Here is a 19211-nt window from a genome sequence, read left to right on the forward strand (position 1 = left end):
TGAATAAAGATGTTTTTGTGATTTCAGAGAAGCTTAAAGGGGTGTGCCTTCACCAAATAAATTGACCAAAATTTTAAGGAGCAGAAGGGCTGTTGAACTGCTCCAAGCAGACAGTATGACACTGAATTGACAATGGCACACTCTCTATAGCACTTCTCCTCCCACTGGGGCAGAAGACGTGTCACCAAGATTCCTCGCCATGCCCAGACACCAAAATAGAGGCCAAACTGTGTTTTCTCATTATTAGCATTCTGTCTTCAATATGATCTCTGGCTCTCAGAGTACAGAAAATATGGAGATGAAGGGACTGACAGAAGAGGAAGGAGAGCTGAAGAAAAGCAAAATGGGTGTAGAGAGAGATACTAAAGAAGTGTCAGGAAAGAAAGACGTGCATGGGGAAAAGCAGGTCTGTACACACATGCCATTCAGTCATTCCTCTGTGAACCAAATCTTCTGGACCAGATTTCACATATGAACATGCAAATACATACACACATAATAACACATACACTGTCGGCCAATCAGTGATTTTGGAATCCTTCTTCCTCTTCAGTCAACAGCTGCAATGGATGGTCGTCGGATGTCTCCTTGTAACAACTCTAAAGAATCACTAGTGGACTCAAGAGAACAACGCAATTTGAATGAAGGTGCCAACAAATGTAAGGAATCCCTCCACACTGTTTAATGCAGGACATAGAAACTTCCCGGTCAAATTATATGAAAGGATACAACATGTTGTTTGAACTCACAACTTTATCGAATTCTTAGGCTTACAGTTTTAACTAATATACATTGTTTTGATCTGGTCTCCAAAACCAAGATAAGCTCCTGATGAGGTTACCTGATTAATTATAAGTAATTGCGGATACATCAATTCATGTACACAGAAGTAAAAATAACTACCAAAGTACACTAAGGAGTCAATTATATCATTATGATAATTTACTTCACACCATTTACAGGATAAAACTCATGATGAAAAATGAAACCATGTATTACCATTGACCTTGTTTGCTAATACAGCACATCAAAGCAAAGAGGCTGATCATTCACTTAAGAAGATAGAAGAAACCAATGGAAACCAACATACGTCAGAGTCTCCTCAACCTGCAGACAAGCCAGAGGGAGAAATGGTGGGTTTATTGATAACTAACAATTTAGACATGGTGGATAAGAGAATTCCATTCACAGTTATACGTAATTGCTGTTAAATGTCAAATTCACATACAGTATAACAGTTAAACCTAGTGCTTGCAGTTAGAACTTTTGTAATAACAAAGACTATTTTAGCCATATAATATGTTGGATATGAATAGCCTTCGCACATACACCAAGTTTCTACCAAGACAATGCAGTAAATGCTGTTAAATGCTTATGACCTAGTTGTTTACTCTTGCTCTTTCTCCTAATCACCCTTTGCACCCCTATCTAGTCTGGTGTGGATGAGCTGCAGTGTCAATTCAGTGCGTATGAGCAGAGCCAGGCCCAGGTGGAACACATTCTGCAGAACTGGGACCGGGCTCAGGGCCTGTTGCTGGTTCCACTTCCGAGTGAAGAGGCCCCAGTGGCTACAGAGGATGTCCCAACAGAGAAACAGGTGAGTTTGCTGACTTCAAGAAAGTGGTCATGTATAAGTGACATAAATAAAGATGAGGAAAATTAGGAAAATGATGATAATCTGCTCTATCCTCTTCCGAAGTGTTCACATAATATGTGAATAGCTCAACCTGGTTGCTTCCTACAAAAGCAATTTGACCAATGTATATATCAATACCCAGAGTGAACATACCTTTTCTTATGTGTGCATATATTTTCTTACCATATTAAGAAAATTCTGAAAAACCACCATTATCATTGTTTGGAAAATTTGGACTTTGATATAGATGACTCACACAGACAAATAAAACCTCAGTATTACTAGAGCTGAAATTTTGAACCCATCAATCTCAATCTGTGTACAGACTCCTGTTGGCAAGAGGGCCAAAAAAGCCAGCAGCAAGGTCCTGTCTCCAATGCCTAGCCAGATGGCACCACCAGCTGAAGCAGAAAAACCAGGAGACAAGGTGTCTCCACCGAATATCACCCCTCATATTGTACTGAATGTAACAGGCAAAGACTATCCGAGTGCCACTGAGTTGCTCAAGGGCAACACCCTGCCTCTTCTGGAGGAGGTATGGCCTATTTTTTCTGGGTTTTTTGGGGGTTTTTTGGATAGCATGATTTACTCTAAGTCAAACTGTAGCCTACCACTGGGTTTTACATCAGTACCTCTTCCATGTTCCTTTTTCCTTTTGTCTCCTTAGGTGTTGGATGATTTAGGGTTGGGACCTAGTGGCCCACCCATCCCTCCTCCCATCACCTTTTCTGTGGTTCCTTTCCCCAAAGACAGGGTGCAATCTAACAGTCAACTGACTTGCGACTGCTTCACCTTTTTGAGTCCTTCTGGGACAGATGAACAGGGTGATGAGAAGAAAGAGTCAGAGGAAGATGTACAAGCATCAGCAGTAAAGGTAATGGTCCTTTTCTACCATAAATAAATATTTACAGGAAATGTGGGCTTAATTTGGAAAGCAAAATGAGCACTAACCATGGTCACATGGGTTATCATACCAAATTATCACAATGGACTAAAAATTACAAAATCAGAATGATGTTTGAGTGTGTTTTTATGCATCTGTATGTGTTTGTGCACACTAAAGGAGGAGGCTGTTGCAACTTCTAAAAGTCGCATCAAGGGCAGCACCAAGGAAGTAACAAAGGACAAAGATAAAAAGAGCAGAGAGAGTCAGAGGAGCAAGAGACGAACGTCAGCCAAGACAAAAGCAAAGGGATCAGACAGGTCTCGCTCACCTCCTTTATATGTCTCCTCCATGTCTGACTGCATCAAACAAGACCAACACCAAGCAAGCTTAGAGCTGAAACGCAACCAGAGGCAAGAAAAACATACAGACAACACATTAACTTATACCATAATTATATGAGTGCTTTGTTGTTGTTGTTGTTTTACTAATTATGCATGTTTATCCGTGTATTTTATGCAGCCTGATGACATTTCGCTGGGTTGTTCCAGCCAATGGCAAAGTGGTTATGAAGATATGGTTCTACTCAGAGACTCCAGGGAAGTTTGAACAGATCTTCAACTTTGAGCTACTTGGGACCCAGAGACGCTACCAGCTGCCCTGTAGAGGAATGTGTACATATCCCTCCATCTGCAAAGACTACAAGTCAGTCAGCATTGTTTACCTTTAATGTAGTCATGAATTAAAAGGATTGGTAGAGGAAGGGAGAGGTTAACAGAAATGAGTATAAGTATGCACAGATTTCTCCTACATGTCAGAGTTCATTTTAAAAAAAACTTAATTTTAAATTTTAGTAAACATCCCAAATATATCAAGTTGAGTTACAGTCAAATATTTATTTTACCCAGTTAAAACACAGTCAGTAATCCCAGCAGGCAAACCTGACAGAGCAGATTCAAATCTCTAAAAAGAGCATGTTGAATATTGAGAAAAAGTGAGTTAGATCTCTGAAAGAATTGTGTTGAATGTCTGCATAGCAAGTTTTGAAACTTCGAAGAGACAGATGCAAACATCAGACATTATACTCAAATATTTAAATCATTTTTTTCAGATTTAAAACCAAATTACACTTTCAAAACTTACTTTTAACCTTTCAAATCTCAGTCGTTATTGATAGTTATTGATGTTACAGTATGATTTTCTGGCAGTAATCCAACCTCATTTTTCCACAGAACTCTTTTTAGCTTCAGTAGAAAGGTGCCGCAAATGGAAGAAGGGCTCCAGAAGATTTACGTAGTCAAGCCTGGATTCTTTGAGTTTGGACCATTACTCTGTAGCAAGAGCAGAGACAGGTAAGAGGAAGAATGATGGCAGCGTATTTGTGTTTGTCTTCACATATGCATTTAAAGATTATTATGTGTGTATGTGTGTCTGTCTGTGTAGATACAAGGAAAATAAGTACCCAGAGAACAGAGAGAGACTAGTGATCAAAAACAATTCAGGTCTGGAAGCTGAGGTTCAGTTCCGTTTCCAGCATGATACTCAGGCCACCACATATCTGCTGGACCCTCCAACCATGACTCTCAAACCTGACCAGAGACAGGTACAATATTTCTATTATACATTGACCATTGAATTAATACAGATGACTGTAATAACATTATTACTTGTAAATATTATTCCGTCCTGCTAGGAGTTGACAGTTTGGGCTTATCCAACAAAAGTGGGACAAATCAAGGACAGCATTGTGTGCTGTATCAAGGACAATCCAGAGCTTGTCATCATTAACCTCTCCTGCTGGGGAGTTCGGCCAGAACTGGAGCTGGAAAGCAAGCATTTGTTTTTTGACAGGATTTTGCTGCACAGGTACCAGATTGTAGAGACTAATTTCAGTCAAAAGTCAAATCAAAATACATCAAGTGCAGCGATAACAGCAAATTATTTTTTGTATAAACTAAACTGTCAATCCCTCTGTCCTGTTCTCCACTCAACCTACCCTTTTCCATCCTTCTCTCTAGACGAGACAGCCGTAGTGTGACACTCCACAACAAGACAGCTCTGCCGGTATCCTGGAGACTGCAGGGTGTGGAGGAGTTGGGTGATGAGTTCAGTGTGCCTCAGGATGAGGGCATCATCTCACCCAACTCCTCTTTCCTCCTGAGCTTGCACTTCAGGGCCAGGAAGCCACTCCACATTAAGAAGATTTTACGTCTGGAAGTGAGAAAACAGTATAAGAGCAAGTGGTGAAATGGAAATGGCCAGAGGATTTGTGAAGTGATGTAGATCTGTTTGTATGTACAGTACAGCATGTGCTGTGTGTTTTGTTTTAGGTTTCTGATGTAGAGAAGATTCTTGGTGTTGTGCACACAGAAAACATACAGGTCACGGCAGAAGCCTATGATATAGCTCTGGACATCACACCAGGTAGAAATGGAACAGTGTACAAATATTTTGTTTAAAAGTAAAAGTTGATTTGGCTTTTACTGTAATTCTATTAAGGCAAGGAGAATTTACTCATCATCTTCCTGCTGTGAGGTGACAGTGTTCACCACTGAGTGACTGTGCTGCTGCCCTGATGTCATAATAATGAAAAAATGATATACTGTATACTCTTGTTTCTGTGGCAGATGGCTGTCTGGACTTCGGAACCATTAAAGTCTTTGAGGAAGCAAAGTTGTCCCTCAGGATGAAAAACCAAGGAAAATATGACATAGCCTACAGGTGAGTTCAAACTGCTAGTTTTTGATTTATGGATGTACCATTGTATCAGTCTGATTCCACATTAAGTGGATTTTATCTCACTATTGAACTTTCTTCGCTTTCTTTCCAAAAGGTTTACACTTGAGCGGACAGACCCAAGCCAGCCTAACCTTGACTCCATTTTCACTGTGTCCCCCAAAAGTGGGATTCTAATGCCCCACAAAAAACCCACAACAGTGCAGATCGTCTGCAAACCCATGATGGAACTCTCTCTTAGAGAGCAACCTGTCCTGCCTTGCCAGGTCTGAGTCATACACAGCTCCTAATGATCCCAGAGCTGGATGTTCAATTACATATTGAGGTCATAGAGGAATGGAAAACCTTGTTAACTAACTTTTGGTATAATTTTTTATTTTCTATCATTAGCTTCTACTTGTATTTCATGATTAGAGGTATGCGTTGCACATTTTCCATCAAATAAAACTGTATTTCTCTAAAGGAAAGCAGATCACTCACCGTGTTATACCACATCTGAATATCTGGTTATAAAATGATTATATATGCATAGGGCATGGTGGTGGCCTACTGGGGGAAGATGTATTAGGTGTCTGGATTTATTAACTATTAAGAAAAAGCTAAATTCCACTTAAATCCCACAGAATTATGTGTACATGGAGCTGTTGAAGCAAGACGCATTCAAAATGCTGTTTTATTGAGATTATTGAGAAACTCTTATTTGTTTTTGACCATAAGAGATACAAAGCAGAAACAAAGACATGACAGTTAAACATTCTTCATAAACTTGTGGAATGTGGCTAAAATTTTTACATCTATTTCAAAAGCAGAGAACTTCTTGAAATGTGAAAGAGGTAATTGAGAGATGGTGAGATGCTAACTGAACTTCTCTGCTGCAGGTGATTGAACCCAGCATCGGGGATGGAGGAGAAACTATAGCCATTCTAGCCATCAAGGTTTCAGTCCAGTCCGTCTTCTCCAGGTTAGGTCTTGAATCATATTGTCATCACTCTCACTCTCTTTTGTACCATGTGACGTGTCACGCCGTCTCATCACAATCTGCAAGCTTTTGTTATTTTGTTGATATTTAGCCTATACATAGATTGTGATAAATTGCTGTGTGTTCCTTCTCTAGGTATAAGATCATACCTGCATGTGACATCAACTTTGGTCCAGTGGTCTACGGCTGCAAGAAAAGCCAGAGCTTCACTATTGAGAATACTGGAGTTTTTGAGACCCGTTTCACCATCTGCTGTATGATCACAGACACTGACCCACCAGGGAGGCCAGGGTAGGAGAGCAGCACAGTATAAACACACACACACACACACACAAACTTATACACAGACTCATAAAAGCTAATACTTTTCCAAAAGCTGGAATGGAACAGCGGTTTTTCTATGCTTTGAAAATAACAAATCAAATTTGAAATTAAAATAAATATCAAAGTAGCAGTTCAGCTCAGGTGTTCTTGGGCTGTTGACGAAATACTGTACATGTTGAGCCGTGTTTGCTGCCATATGTGACAAATCCCATATTAAAATGTAATACACCGTACAAATTAAGTGTCATTGAAGCATCATTGTGTTGCCAATCCCTGCAAATGTTGATTCATATTTCTTGATTCAGAGACACATGCTGCTTTTATGATGAAGTTCTGTGATATTAAAGTAAAATGAATCAAATCAAAGGATCAAATCAGCATCCGTATCAAAATAGTTTATTTGTATCAATTAAGTGTATATTATTTCTAACAAGACGAGGACAATAGTTCAAATAGTTTTGAAAATAGAGTTTTCTTGAGCATAAATTACAAGTACAAAATGTAATATCGACTCTGCTTGTAGAAACTATGTTTCAAGTTGAGGATATGGTACTAGAAATGCTGCCAATAAGGCTGCAACAATATATTGTGGCACAATATATTGCATACAAAAATGTGACAGTACTGTGTGCACTGTGGAACTGAAAAGAGTGTGTGAGTGTGCAATTAAATGTCCTTGATTAACACGGTGAACTGTGAACTGAGGTCTCATCTGCTCCTTGAAAATGACATTTATAGACTAAAAATTGTCCTGGTCCTTCTCTAATAATTTGGAATGAGTTTATGTGAAGATGTTGAAATGTATTTGCGGTTTGTATTCTGGTCTCAGAGCTCCAAATAAGAAGATACCTCCAGAGTGCCATTCAGGGAGGCCCACTGGTGCTGGTAGCAAAGTGAGAGAGTCCTTCCCCAGAGACGTAGGCATTACACAGGTGAGAGGCTGCTAATGGAGACGACAACAAGGACAATGCTTAGTGATTAATGCAGTTCTGAGGGTTATGTGTGGACAGTTTTCTACATATTCGTCTTTCGAAGTATGTAGTATGTGTGTAACTAGGCTGATAATCATAGGCTACTGAATTGCAATTTTGCTTCACTTCACTCATTCTACTTCATTCTAGCAATTTTTACACATTTGCCTGCCACAGTTGTCAACTGACTGTCAATTTCTGACTTCTCATCTCCACGTCTTTTTCCTTCCTCTGATCCTCCCTTTCAGAATCGCCTCACCATGGGGGTGTTCTCAGTGTCTCCTTGCACAGGAACCCTGCAGCCAGGCTCTCAGCAGGTGGTGACAGTTGACTGCATAGCTGAACAGCTAGGCCATTGGAACCAGGGTTTGCTCATTGACATCAGTGACCGTGACCCCTCAGACCAGCCTGAGGGCATACCATACAGACTGCTGGCTGAAGTCTGCAAGCCAGGTGGGAGCTGTCTTATGTGATTGATAAACCACAACAATTGTGCCTTTTTTTTCCAAATGGCTCAGTAAAACAGAAAAACAGTTTTTTCCATTTCTGTGTCTATTTGAATACCCATAGAGATGAGTGCAGCTCAATATTTGGGCTACCTGGGGTCTGGATTTAAGTTCAAAAATCATATTATCTTGTTCAAAAATCTTTTATCAGAACTTTTCATCTTTGTGATCACAAAAGCATAGACTGTGAAAAAAAGAAGGGGCTACAACACTGTGTATGACCTTCTTCTTGTTTTTGTTCCTCAGGCATAGTGTTAGACATGGCCTCCATCTTTGAGGAGCACCATGTGTGTCACAACAGCAGTCAGCTCTCCTCTGAGCAGTTTCGCAATGCTGAAGGCATCTACGTCCTGGAAGAAAACAAATTTATTTTCAACAAAGTCCTGGTGGGGCGAACTTCTCATGCTCGCTTCAAACTCATCAACCACAGCAAGGTGCCCTGCGTGCTCAGCTTGGCCATCAAATATGTTGGCGTGAAGGTAGAGTGGCATGGATAAGTGCGTGCGGGAGTATCACTGATTGCAGATAGCAGGTGTTAGAGTTTCTGTATTTGCTTACAGGTGTCGCGCAACCTGGATGTTTTTGATTTGTCTGCCACGGCAGTGTCCGTTCCCAGCCAGTCACACTCATTTGCTGTGGTCACCTTCACACCCCAGACGATGCAAATCTACAGTGCTGTGTTTGAAGCCACACTGGAGGGAACCAACAGGTATAGTGCATGACTATGTATGCTACTTTGGTGTTGCCTTTGCTGCTTTTAATTCTACTACTACTGCGAGTATAGTGATTCAATTCAATTCAGTTATATTGTCATAACACATTGTGTAGGCACATATGCAATGAAAGGAAAGCTGCAGCTTCACCAAAACAGTGCGTAGGGACATACACGACATTAAGAGAATACATCTCCTACCACTGCCTTTTCCTTGATGCAGAATGACACCCACATTCAAGAGCAAGGTGCTGGAGTTTGACCTAATCGGCGAGGGCTCTCTGCCCAGTGTGTGTGTGGTGCGTCCAGCACTGAGGAACAGTGGAGGAAGCCCAATGCTGCAGTTCAGACGGGTATTGGTAGGTCGGAGACATACCCTGCGCTTGGTGCTGCTAAATGATGGAAATGTCTCAGCAAAGGTGAGAGGAGACACATTCACTTTTTCTTTTTCTTTTATTATTGATTTGTCCCTTTTTTCAACATGTTAGAGTTGATACATTGCAACTAGATCAGAGGGAATTTTGTGAATAAAGGTGCTTCATGACTTTCTGTGTTATGTAGGTCCAGATTGACATGCTGGATAAACATGGAGTGTTTGCCCTCAAAGCTGGTCCTGGCAACACTTGCAGCTCTATCAACTCCACACGACTTGAGGGCTCCACTGACCCTGGTAAAACTTTAATGTGTAAACAAAGTCTACAGTAATAGCATCTCCTCTTCGTTTAAACGATTAGTAATTAGCAATTTACACAATGGACTAGAAAGACAAATGCCTATGCCACTGCTTACTGCTCCACTCCCTAGCAGTAATGCTGCTGCAGTGTTTCATCAGTCCCATCTCTGAGAACAGAACCCTCACAGACTTTAGCAGACTGGTGTCAGCAGGGATTGCGAGCCACATCAAAGTGTTTCCCCTCATTAATTTATCATTTTATAAACTCAACATAGGCTTCTTTGTAATGCTGGTGACTGTCATTCTGATTCTCTTCTCTTCCACAGAGCATCAGTTGGTGCACAGAGCCACCCTGAGGCTGGAGGTTAACGAGGAGGTGGAGTTTGAGGTCAGCTTCTGCTCTGATAAGCCCCTGAGTGTCAAGGCCAAGATATCACTGCAGGTGGAGGGCAACCAGTACAGCAGTACCATAATACGAGTGACTGGAGAAGCTTACCAGGAAATTGTCTCACTGGACAACATTAGCAGATCGCTGCGGGAAACGGATCAGGAAGATGATGAGAAAGGTAGGAGAAGAAAGGGGGGCAGGAGAGGAGTTACAAGGGAATAATAATGTGGTAGGAAAGGAGAGGAAGAGGTGATTAGGAGATTAGGATGATAGCAGGGAGTCTGACATATTGTATAGAAATCACCAATGACTCCAATCACTCCATGATTGTGCCCAGAGAAATGCTGTTAAAGGGAAACTTCGGTATTTTTCAACCTGGACCCTATTTTCCCATCAGTCATCAAGGAGTTTCCCTTTAAGTATAGTGAACATAGTGATTTAGTAACTTAGAAGCGTGTTTCTCATCCTTGATTTAAATCAGGTTTTGTCTCCCACACAGGCAATTATGAAGTGCTGAATTTTGGTGACTGCCATGTAGATTGCCCGTACCAAGAGAGTTTCACTATGATCAACCACAGCAGCAGCCAGGTGGTGAGGTTTGAGTGGCCACCTGCTGGATCCCATGTCTTCTTTTCACCACAGGTAAAACACTAAAGAGAGGAATACTCAAAATAAACAAAAAGAGAAATGTTTTGACATGCACTTATTTTTGTAGTGCCTTAGTTAATGTCCAATATAATCACATTCCAATGGTTCTACCCCATGCTTTACTGTTGGCCTGGAGTAATACTCGGCCATATGTGATGAAAAGAATTCATTCTATTCCTGCAGGTAGGACACCTGCACGCTGGCTGTTCGAAGGACGTGACTGTCACCTTCTGCTCCAGTCAGCCAGTGACTCTGACCAGCCAGCCAATGAGATGCAAGGTTTGTCAGATTGAGTTCCAGCAGCCACTGGAACAGGTGGCTGACTGGGATGACCGACAGAGGACAGTACAGTGGCTGAGTGCCTCAAAGCAGGCTTCAGGAGCACAACCTGTGAAGAATAAGGTACATGTGTTGAATGTTAAGGGACATATTGACGATGAGTTTTGAAGAGAGAGTTAATTCGCAATTATGCATCCATATGTTTGCATGCAGGTGATAAAGACAGATCCTGAGCCATGCTGCTCTGTGGTTGAGGGCTCGCAGTGGGAGCTGGAATTGCACATTAACGCAGTTTGTGACTACGTCAAGTTCAGCTGCAACACAGACACTATCCACTTCAAAGACACCATGCTTTACCAAACCAGGCTCCACCAGTAAGTCAGGTCTTTGTTGTTGCAGATGTTGTTTCATTAAAGCAAATTTAACAATACACAGCCACCCAGTGATTATGTTATGAGTCAGATGCCAAGATTTATACAAAATATTAACCATCAAAATAATCATCAAATTGCATACCATCACATCCCGCATTTTCTGACCACTGTTGTATATGTAAAGTACCATATTATTACAATGCATAATAAATACAAATGTCTGTACATTCATCTATTGTGTGCGCAGACTGGAGATAGTGAATAAGGGCAATGTGAAACTGGAATTCTCCTGGCAAGTCCTCATGGATCCAAGCAGCAACAGTTTCAACCAAAACCAAGGAGGTATTACAGAAATACTACTGTTTATTATTAGGTTAACTCTTCAGCATTGGATAGCATTTGACCATTCTTGCTGTACAATTATGTTCCAAAAGTGAATTTAATATACTTATTTACATTTAAATGCTTTTAAAATGTAGCTTGAAACTGGTTGAACTGTGTGTAAATGTGGACATGTATTGTCAATAACAGATCGGACCCTCACCTCTCGGCCTGGCAGCAGGTCAGCAGGAGCGTTGACTGGAGCCCGTCCTGCCAGTGCTCTGGCCAGCGTGATGTCTCTTCTGATGGGGAACCCTGAGCTGCCACCCTTCAGTGTGGAACCCAGCATCGGGGCTGTTGAGCCCGGTGCCATACAGAATTTCAGTGTTTGCTTTTCACCTTTTGAGGTGGCCCAGTTCCAGGGCAGGCTGCTCTGCAAGTAAGCGCAATGTACTGATGATAATTAATAAATAACATGCCAAGTGAAACAGTGTTGTTAGTCAGAGAAAACTTACACAATTGTGAAAAGATTAAACTGACTTATGCTGAACAATTGGCCAAGTAAACATTATTCCTGGTACTAAATCCATAAAGTAAATTCACTTGGTTAGGGATGCAAAAAATATGACAATACAATACAGCCCAAAATACACAGACATAATACAATAAAGACTATACATAAAAAGTAAATTAATTCATATTAAGATATATATCCCCTGTCAAATCAAAGTGGGATAGACACTAACATGCTTCCCCAATTCTGCAAAACTGATTTGTTATTTTTGTTTGTGTATTTTATTTTCCATGCTTGAATAATGAATGGTTTTCCCACATTTTCGACTGTAATGCTTAGTCTTGTTTAGTAAACTATTTGTGTAGGTTCCTGTAGTGAATGTGCACTTGATTCTTTGTGCATGCTATTTAATTTATGAAAAAACAAGTAAAATATCAGTGAAAAGGTGAATATTCTGTGACAGAGTTATACTGAAAAGATGTGTTTAAAGGGGATGAGAGGCGCTGATTTATTTACTCATGACTAGAGCCTAGCCTGACTGCTTTTCTAAATTGTAAAATTGTACTATGCTGCACCCCACCTTGAGCCCTGAGGCTACGCTGGCTTTGGCACTTGCCTCCAGAGTCATAAAAAACAAGCCCAGAGTATCATAGTAAATGACATCTTTTTGTGGTTACATTTCACTCTTTGATGCACCCTCTCTTAAAGATGGAACTGTCACAAAAGATAGGATGACTGTAAAGAAGTGATGTGTTTACAAGTAAAATGATATGAAGACTTAGTTGTTGTTCCTGTCTGTCTGTGTATATGTTTGTTTCAGTGTCCCCAACTTGCAGGATGGGGATCAGGCTCCCTGTATCTCGTTGTGTGGCCACAGCCTGCTGCCCAACTGCCACTTTGACCTCCAGGACTCAGACTACATTAGTGGGAACCGCCGCAATCCTGAGTTCAGGGATCCTTTGGACCCTAACACCAGGGTCATAGAGTTCAACGCTTTGGGCCTCTCTGTGCCGACAAAAAGGTAAGAGAGAGAGAGATGGGAGCTTTTTAATTCCATTAGTGTAACACTTGGATTAAAAACAGGATGTGCACACGTGTGTGTTCTCTGTTCACAGATGTTTTAGTGTGGTGAACCCAACCAGTAAACCCTACTCATTCAAGTGGAAGTGTGAAGACACAGGTGGCAGCCCATTCCACTGCCTCATCCCATGTGGCACCATCCTGCCTGGGAAGAAGGTGGAAGTAAGGATGAAAACACACACAATGAAGTAGCCTTCTTCCTTTCATTTTTTCCTTTAAGTGATTTCTTCATCAGCATCCTCATATATTGCATTTTTCCTCTTGTTTTAAAGTCATTAACCTGCACCATTTTTAACCCCCTGGTTGGCCTGTTTGTTTGTTTGTGTGCAGGTGCATTTTGAATATGTGGCTGAGCAGCTGGGTGTGGTGGAGTCATTCTGGAGCTTCACGATTGAGTCTCTGTCACTGTCTGTTCCCTTCCTGTGTGTGGGCACCGGTAGAGAACCACTTGTCTATCTTGACAAACCTCACCTTGATTTGGGAGAACTGCTTGTTGGTATATAACACACACACACACACACACACACACACACACACACACACACACACACACACACACACACACAGAGATACTTAAAACTATAATAAACTATAATAAACTTAGCTCATTCACTTCATTCATCAAAATTTAAATTTAATTTTTATGTGTTTTTTTTTTCAACTGTATCCACATATGCTTTGGCTTGACTAAAGTATGGTTTAAGCGACTAAAAACACTTGATTAGGGTTAGGGAAAGATTGTGGTCAGAGCTAACTTATAAAAGTCTTAACACTGATTTTCAGTATAAGAACTGATCCATGGTTGACTTTACATTCAGCTACCATTTAGTGTCGACACTCACACACCAAAAAAAAACAACTTACCAAACACATCCCACCAGCATTACGCCATTAATGCCAGTGAGAAACAAATGGCTTTTCAACCCCATTGGAGGTCCTTCTCCTGAGTGCAGTACAAACCTTATGTGCGTGTGTGTGTGTGTATGCACAGGTCGTAAAGTGGAGCAGACAGTGGATCTGGTGAATGGAGAAGAGGAGCCCTTCCACTTCTCTGTTCTGCAGTCATCTCTTCTCTGTGAAGACCAGCAGTCCAGCCTTGTTTTGCAGCCCATGACTGGCACAGTGGCATCCAAAGACAGGTCAATGAAACTATGTCATCCACTAAAATTTAAATACTTTCAGTAAGAAACGCCATGTATAAATTTTGAGGTTTAAAAATGAACTCTTTGGTGCAGGTTGTCATTATCAGTGTCCTTCACACCTTGCTGGGAGGGCTACGTGAGCTTCAGATTGGTTCTGAGGGTAAAGAGGAAGTCAGAGCCACTGGCACTCACTGTTAAGGCTGAATGTTTCATCATGAGCACTTCTGTTCAAGTTGAAAGTCCAGATGGAGGCCTCAGAGAGATCAGCCCTGACCTCCTGGATACTTTGGATTTCGGAAAGGTTGGCACAGGCTCACATGATTCTTTAAGTGTTAAGTCTTAACACTGAAAATCACTAAAGAAATGAGGTTTAAGGCATCTTCATGTGTGTGTCTGTGTATACACTATTTGTAGGTGGGCATTTCAGAGCAAGTCACCTTTAACATCCTGGTATCCAGCCTGGCGAGATTCAACCTGGAGGTGAACTTTGACCTAGCAGGTCCCAGTGAGCTGCTGCAACATTTAGAGGCAAAACCACAAAATGCTACTATTGAGGTTGGGAAACAGCTGCAATCGTCGCTCTTCTTTTGTCCCCGGAACATTTGCAACCTCCAGGACATCAAACTGAGTATCAAGGTGAGATACTGACCACCTTGTGGGCGGCTGTGGCTCAGAAGGTAGAGTGGGCGGTCCACCAATTGGAAGATTGGCAGTTTCTATTACTGGCTCCTCCAGTCCGCATGTCGAAGTGTCCTTGGGCAAGATACTGAACCCCAAATTGCTCCTGGCTGTGCCATCAGTGTGTGAATGGTTAGTTTCCTCTGATGGGACCTTGCATGGTAGCCCCTGGACCCATTCAGCATATGAATGTGAATGTGGCTTGTAGTGTAAAAAGCGCTTTGAGTGGTCTGAAGACTAGAAAGGCGCTATACAAGTACAGTCCATTTACCTTGATTATGTTTTATGAAGGTTTTTACAGAAGTAGCAGGAATAGAACACATGCTTTCGAAGATCTACATGCTAGGTTAGTCCAGAATTAAAGCTTATCAAAATGTACTGACAAGTAAAATAAGGTTGTGCTTGAGTTTTCAAACAGCCATGAATAATTTATAAGTACTGATAAAGATTTTCCCTTAATTCATGCTGTTCTTTCCATGTTGTGTTAAGTGTAGCGAAAACATCTCATTTGTCTGACAGAGCTGCAAATTAAATTTACTTGTACAGTATTTGCTGAACATTGGTCCTAGACACGAATACTTAAATTTTAACATTATTATCATACTAGCCTTTTACTATTTTTTTTAAACCTTAAAAGGCAAGGCAAGCCAAGGTAAGGCACTTTATTTATTTCATTACAGGTAAACGCCATTTGCTTTACATTAACATGCACATAGCATAAAGTGACATGAGAATATATTAAATAAAATACGAAGGGGAACCCAAAAATCCCCAGAAGCCATCAATACCACAGGAGAAGGATGCAGTTATTGGATGTGCTCTATTTTTTTTCTCTATTTGTGTAATCCAGCAAAGAGAGCATTATCTACTCTGGTTGAAATGAATGCTTGAACCAGCTTCTCAGAGTCAGCTTGAGATATAACTCCCCAAACTTTTGATATATTTTTTTGATTTTCTTAGTTAAGATCCACTACTAGTAGGTTTGACAAATAGTGCCTCAGAAGCTTGTACTAGGCTGTTGTACTACAAGTATCTCATCTTTATTCAGGAGTAAAAGATTTCTTGTCATCCTTTAATTACTATTATTGATAGCGTGTCATCCACATATGAATGATAGACTATGCTGTTTCTTTATAATGTTGGCTAATGGGAGCATTTACAAATTAAAAAGCAAAGGTCCAAGAACTGATCCTTGTGGAATCCCTGAAAAAAAAATGTCAGCAGATCTAAAACCAGGGAAACAGAATGTCTTATTATTGAGTTAGGAGGAAACCAGTTACACCAACTGAATCATGAAATAAAGACAACTTAACGACTATTCATGCAAGGAAGGAAAGATTATCAAGTGTAACACCTGACAGTTCAGATATTCTTTCATCTTCTTTTCTTTGAATTGTTTAATGTGGTGTTAAACGAATGCTTTGAGACAGATCCTGAGCTACATCTGTGTTTAAACTTTCTCTCTCTTTTGTCTACCTCATTCTTGTTTCTTCTTATCAGGTAAAGCATGGGCCAACATTTACCTTTGCTATTAAAGGTAGGTCTGTGGCACCCAGCCTTGAATTCTCCTTCACCAAGTACAACTTTGGCAAGTGCTTCCTGTACTGTCCTGGCATGGTGCCAGCCTCCAAGACTCTAGTAATCAGCAACAAAGGCCAAAGGGACATCAGGTAGTCATGTGTACAGTATCTGTCTGTTTTTCTCCTTGTGTCAGTGGGAGATAAATGTTTTTATTCCATTCAGAATGACAGAGTAAAACACAGACCTGAAATGAAAACATCTGTGTTCCACTTGCTCAGTGTCCAGTGCCAGTTCAGGAACAGCTCTTACCTGGAGATGGACTTCCAACCAGATATTTTGTCCCCTGGTGCTGCGATGGAGGTACCAGTCACCTTCTATCCCCGTGAGCCATGCCGTTACCATGAAAAGCTGACCTTCATCTTAAACAGCTGTGTTACAAAACATGTGGACATACTGGGGCAAGGCATTGAGATGAAGGTGAGAGAGACGAGCATGCGTACTGGAGTTGACATTAATATTCAAGTTTTTGGATCTGAGACTGATACTGACACTACCCTGCTTGAGGTAGATGACCTGATCTCTTTCCCTATATGACCTTATTAAAATCTATATATGTGTCATTCTGTCCTAGCTGGAAGTAGAGGATCCCAGGCAGCGGAGGGTTAAACTGGGATCTCTGTTGTTGGGTCAGAAAGTGAAAAAACAGGTGGTTCTGGTCAACCGCAGCCCTTTAGACCTTTCGTTCACCCTGCAGCTCAACACAAACACACCACTGGACCCTGGGGTAGGGAATGCATACACAATGATAAACAGTGCTCCACATACCAGTTACATACTGTTAAATATAATATGTTTATATTCTCCTCTCCTCTCCTCTGCTGCATCTCCAGGACCTGTCATTCAGTCCAGCAGGTGAGCTGAACCTGAAAGCTGGTGGCGGTTCATGTAACGTCGACATCAAGTTCTCACCCCGTCAGCACATATCTCTCTTCAAGGCTGAGCTGCAGGCAGAGTGTGCAGGCCTTTTACACCCCCTGCTGACCATCCAAGGCTGCTGTCAGGTGGGCTGTGAAGTGAAGTCATTTTACAAGGCAAATTATCCATGTATTTTCTGGCTCTGATAAGCGCTAAATCCTTTTCTGACGTAAGTTTACCCAGTGCACCTGCTGTTTGTAACTATTTTCAGAATCATCATCTTTGCATACAAATGTGACAGATGTCCAGAAATGTCGTTATTTGTCCAGAATACTTTGAAATGAATGATACACAGTTGATCAGTACTATAACTTTTTATAGGGTCAAGCAAGTTGAAGGTTTGTTCTGTTTACTATATAAATTCATGTTAATCACTAGTTCCACTTTTAACTAACAGGGTGTGGAGGTTCAGCTGGATCAGGATCACCTGGCCTTTGGAGCTGTAGTCCAGCGCTGCCAGGCCAGGAAGAGGATTGTCATGATGAACACCGGAGACATTGGTGCCAGGTAAGGTTAGATATTATACAGCAGATTTCTCTGGTTATCTGTATACACATGCATCTCCACACACACACACACACACACACACACACACACACACACATACTAATCAAACCAGACTGTGTTGAGTCAATCTTATATTGTGGCTCATGATAGTAGTATAATTTGTTTATTGCATTGCTTTCTTTAACTGTGCTTTATGATAAAATATTTATTTTTTTACAACTGTTTTCTTTGCAGTATTCACTAGTTTTATTGCAGTCATATGTAATATTATGTTCAGAATTCTCTCTTTTTGGTTGGATTTATGACCTGTTCTTTGCTTTTTATTTATCTGTCCACCTTGCAACCAGGTTCCACTGGAAAACAGAGAATTTTCCTCCGGAGTTGTCCATCGCACCAGCTAAAGGCTATATCTGTCCAGGCATGGAGGTTCCTTTTGAAGTGACTTTTGCCCCCGTGGAACTGAGTAATGACATGAGATATGAAAACTTGTCCTGCTGTGTCGACAGCTCCTCCTCACCCGTTACTCTTACTGTGACAGGCTCCTGCATCACAGCCTCCACTAGCAAAGAGGTTTGATTGATGCACCTTCATTTTTGTTACAGATACACAGTGTTAGATTTTAAGGACTGTAGGTCATACTTTTCACATTGAATTGACTACAGAAATAAATTTTACTACAGCTAGAAATCAAAACAAGGTGACTTACATATTTCCATAGGAAATATAGCATTATTATCATTATTGATACAAAAGAAAAGACGGCAGGTATGGCAGAGCCTATTCTTCAAACAAAAGATCTGGGTTTAATTTCTTATCTCCACTAACATAAATCTGAAAATAGACACTACCAGAATCAGGGATGTTCCACTTTATCCAGCCTTGAACTATAATCTCCTGTCAGGGGGAGTGAACTGAGAATTTCCATTTAGGGGATCAATAAAGTATCACATTATTGTTATGGCCTGTATCTTAGCAGCAATTGCTTTCATAACAAGGTTTCTCATACAAGTGTGCTGTCTCACAAACGGTCTCCATTAACCAACCATATTTCACAATGCAATGCAACTAAAAGGTTTTAATAGTAGAAAACTGCAAATTTATATTTTGGAGATTGTCTTCCAGGCTTCTTCAATGGGCATGCAGTAAAAAAAAAGCTGCCTTATCACCAGTGTAGGCTCACACTGTACAGTAGGGATGGTTAAAGGCCCATGTCAGATAATGCGAGACATAGATGTGGCTCCTCCGGAACAAGCAGAGGATGTTGACAGATTTAAACATTAGAGAAAATTAGGAAAAAAAGTCAGTTTAAATGAGCTGATTATCCACGGAAGCTTTAAAAAAGTTGTGATACTCTTCTGTAGCTA

General features: G+C 40.9%; 1 protein-coding gene across 4 annotated transcripts in view; it reads left to right on the forward strand.

The window, feature by feature from the left end:
* The window catches only part of hydin (HYDIN axonemal central pair apparatus protein), a 73179-nt gene that overhangs the window by 50316 nt on the left and 3652 nt on the right, over nt 1-19211 (forward strand). For 2 of the 4 annotated variants that reach the window (XM_044356808.1, XM_044356813.1), the window contains exons 46-86: nt 281-406; nt 554-659; nt 1024-1133; nt 1433-1597; nt 1962-2171; nt 2304-2510; nt 2700-2932; nt 3042-3224; nt 3752-3871; nt 3963-4122; nt 4213-4385; nt 4538-4736; nt 4850-4943; nt 5147-5240; nt 5353-5521; nt 6134-6216; nt 6370-6525; nt 7388-7490; nt 7778-7982; nt 8282-8514; nt 8596-8744; nt 8971-9166; nt 9309-9417; nt 9747-9986; nt 10308-10450; nt 10640-10858; nt 10949-11109; nt 11357-11451; nt 11641-11869; nt 12765-12965; nt 13060-13186; nt 13355-13520; nt 14016-14163; nt 14260-14467; nt 14581-14802; nt 16345-16514; nt 16644-16842; nt 16997-17149; nt 17256-17426; nt 17738-17847; nt 18195-18417. In XM_044356808.1, the coding sequence (XP_044212743.1) occupies nt 281-406; nt 554-659; nt 1024-1133; nt 1433-1597; nt 1962-2171; nt 2304-2510; nt 2700-2932; nt 3042-3224; nt 3752-3871; nt 3963-4122; nt 4213-4385; nt 4538-4736; nt 4850-4943; nt 5147-5240; nt 5353-5521; nt 6134-6216; nt 6370-6525; nt 7388-7490; nt 7778-7982; nt 8282-8514; nt 8596-8744; nt 8971-9166; nt 9309-9417; nt 9747-9986; nt 10308-10450; nt 10640-10858; nt 10949-11109; nt 11357-11451; nt 11641-11869; nt 12765-12965; nt 13060-13186; nt 13355-13520; nt 14016-14163; nt 14260-14467; nt 14581-14802; nt 16345-16514; nt 16644-16842; nt 16997-17149; nt 17256-17426; nt 17738-17847; nt 18195-18417 (6768 nt within the window). The remainder of the gene's footprint in view (nt 1-280; nt 407-553; nt 660-1023; nt 1134-1432; nt 1598-1961; nt 2172-2303; nt 2511-2699; nt 2933-3041; nt 3225-3751; nt 3872-3962; nt 4123-4212; nt 4386-4537; nt 4737-4849; nt 4944-5146; nt 5241-5352; nt 5522-6133; nt 6217-6369; nt 6526-7387; nt 7491-7777; nt 7983-8281; nt 8515-8595; nt 8745-8970; nt 9167-9308; nt 9418-9746; nt 9987-10307; nt 10451-10639; nt 10859-10948; nt 11110-11356; nt 11452-11640; nt 11870-12764; nt 12966-13059; nt 13187-13354; nt 13521-14015; nt 14164-14259; nt 14468-14580; nt 14803-16344; nt 16515-16643; nt 16843-16996; nt 17150-17255; nt 17427-17737; nt 17848-18194; nt 18418-19211) is intronic. The other 2 variants (XM_044356809.1, XM_044356814.1) reach the window with 2 other exon arrangements.

The sequence above is a fragment of the Thunnus albacares genome, chromosome 7, assembly GCF_914725855.1.
Source record: "Thunnus albacares chromosome 7, fThuAlb1.1, whole genome shotgun sequence".
In the NCBI taxonomy this organism is placed as follows: Eukaryota; Metazoa; Chordata; class Actinopteri; order Scombriformes; family Scombridae; genus Thunnus; species Thunnus albacares.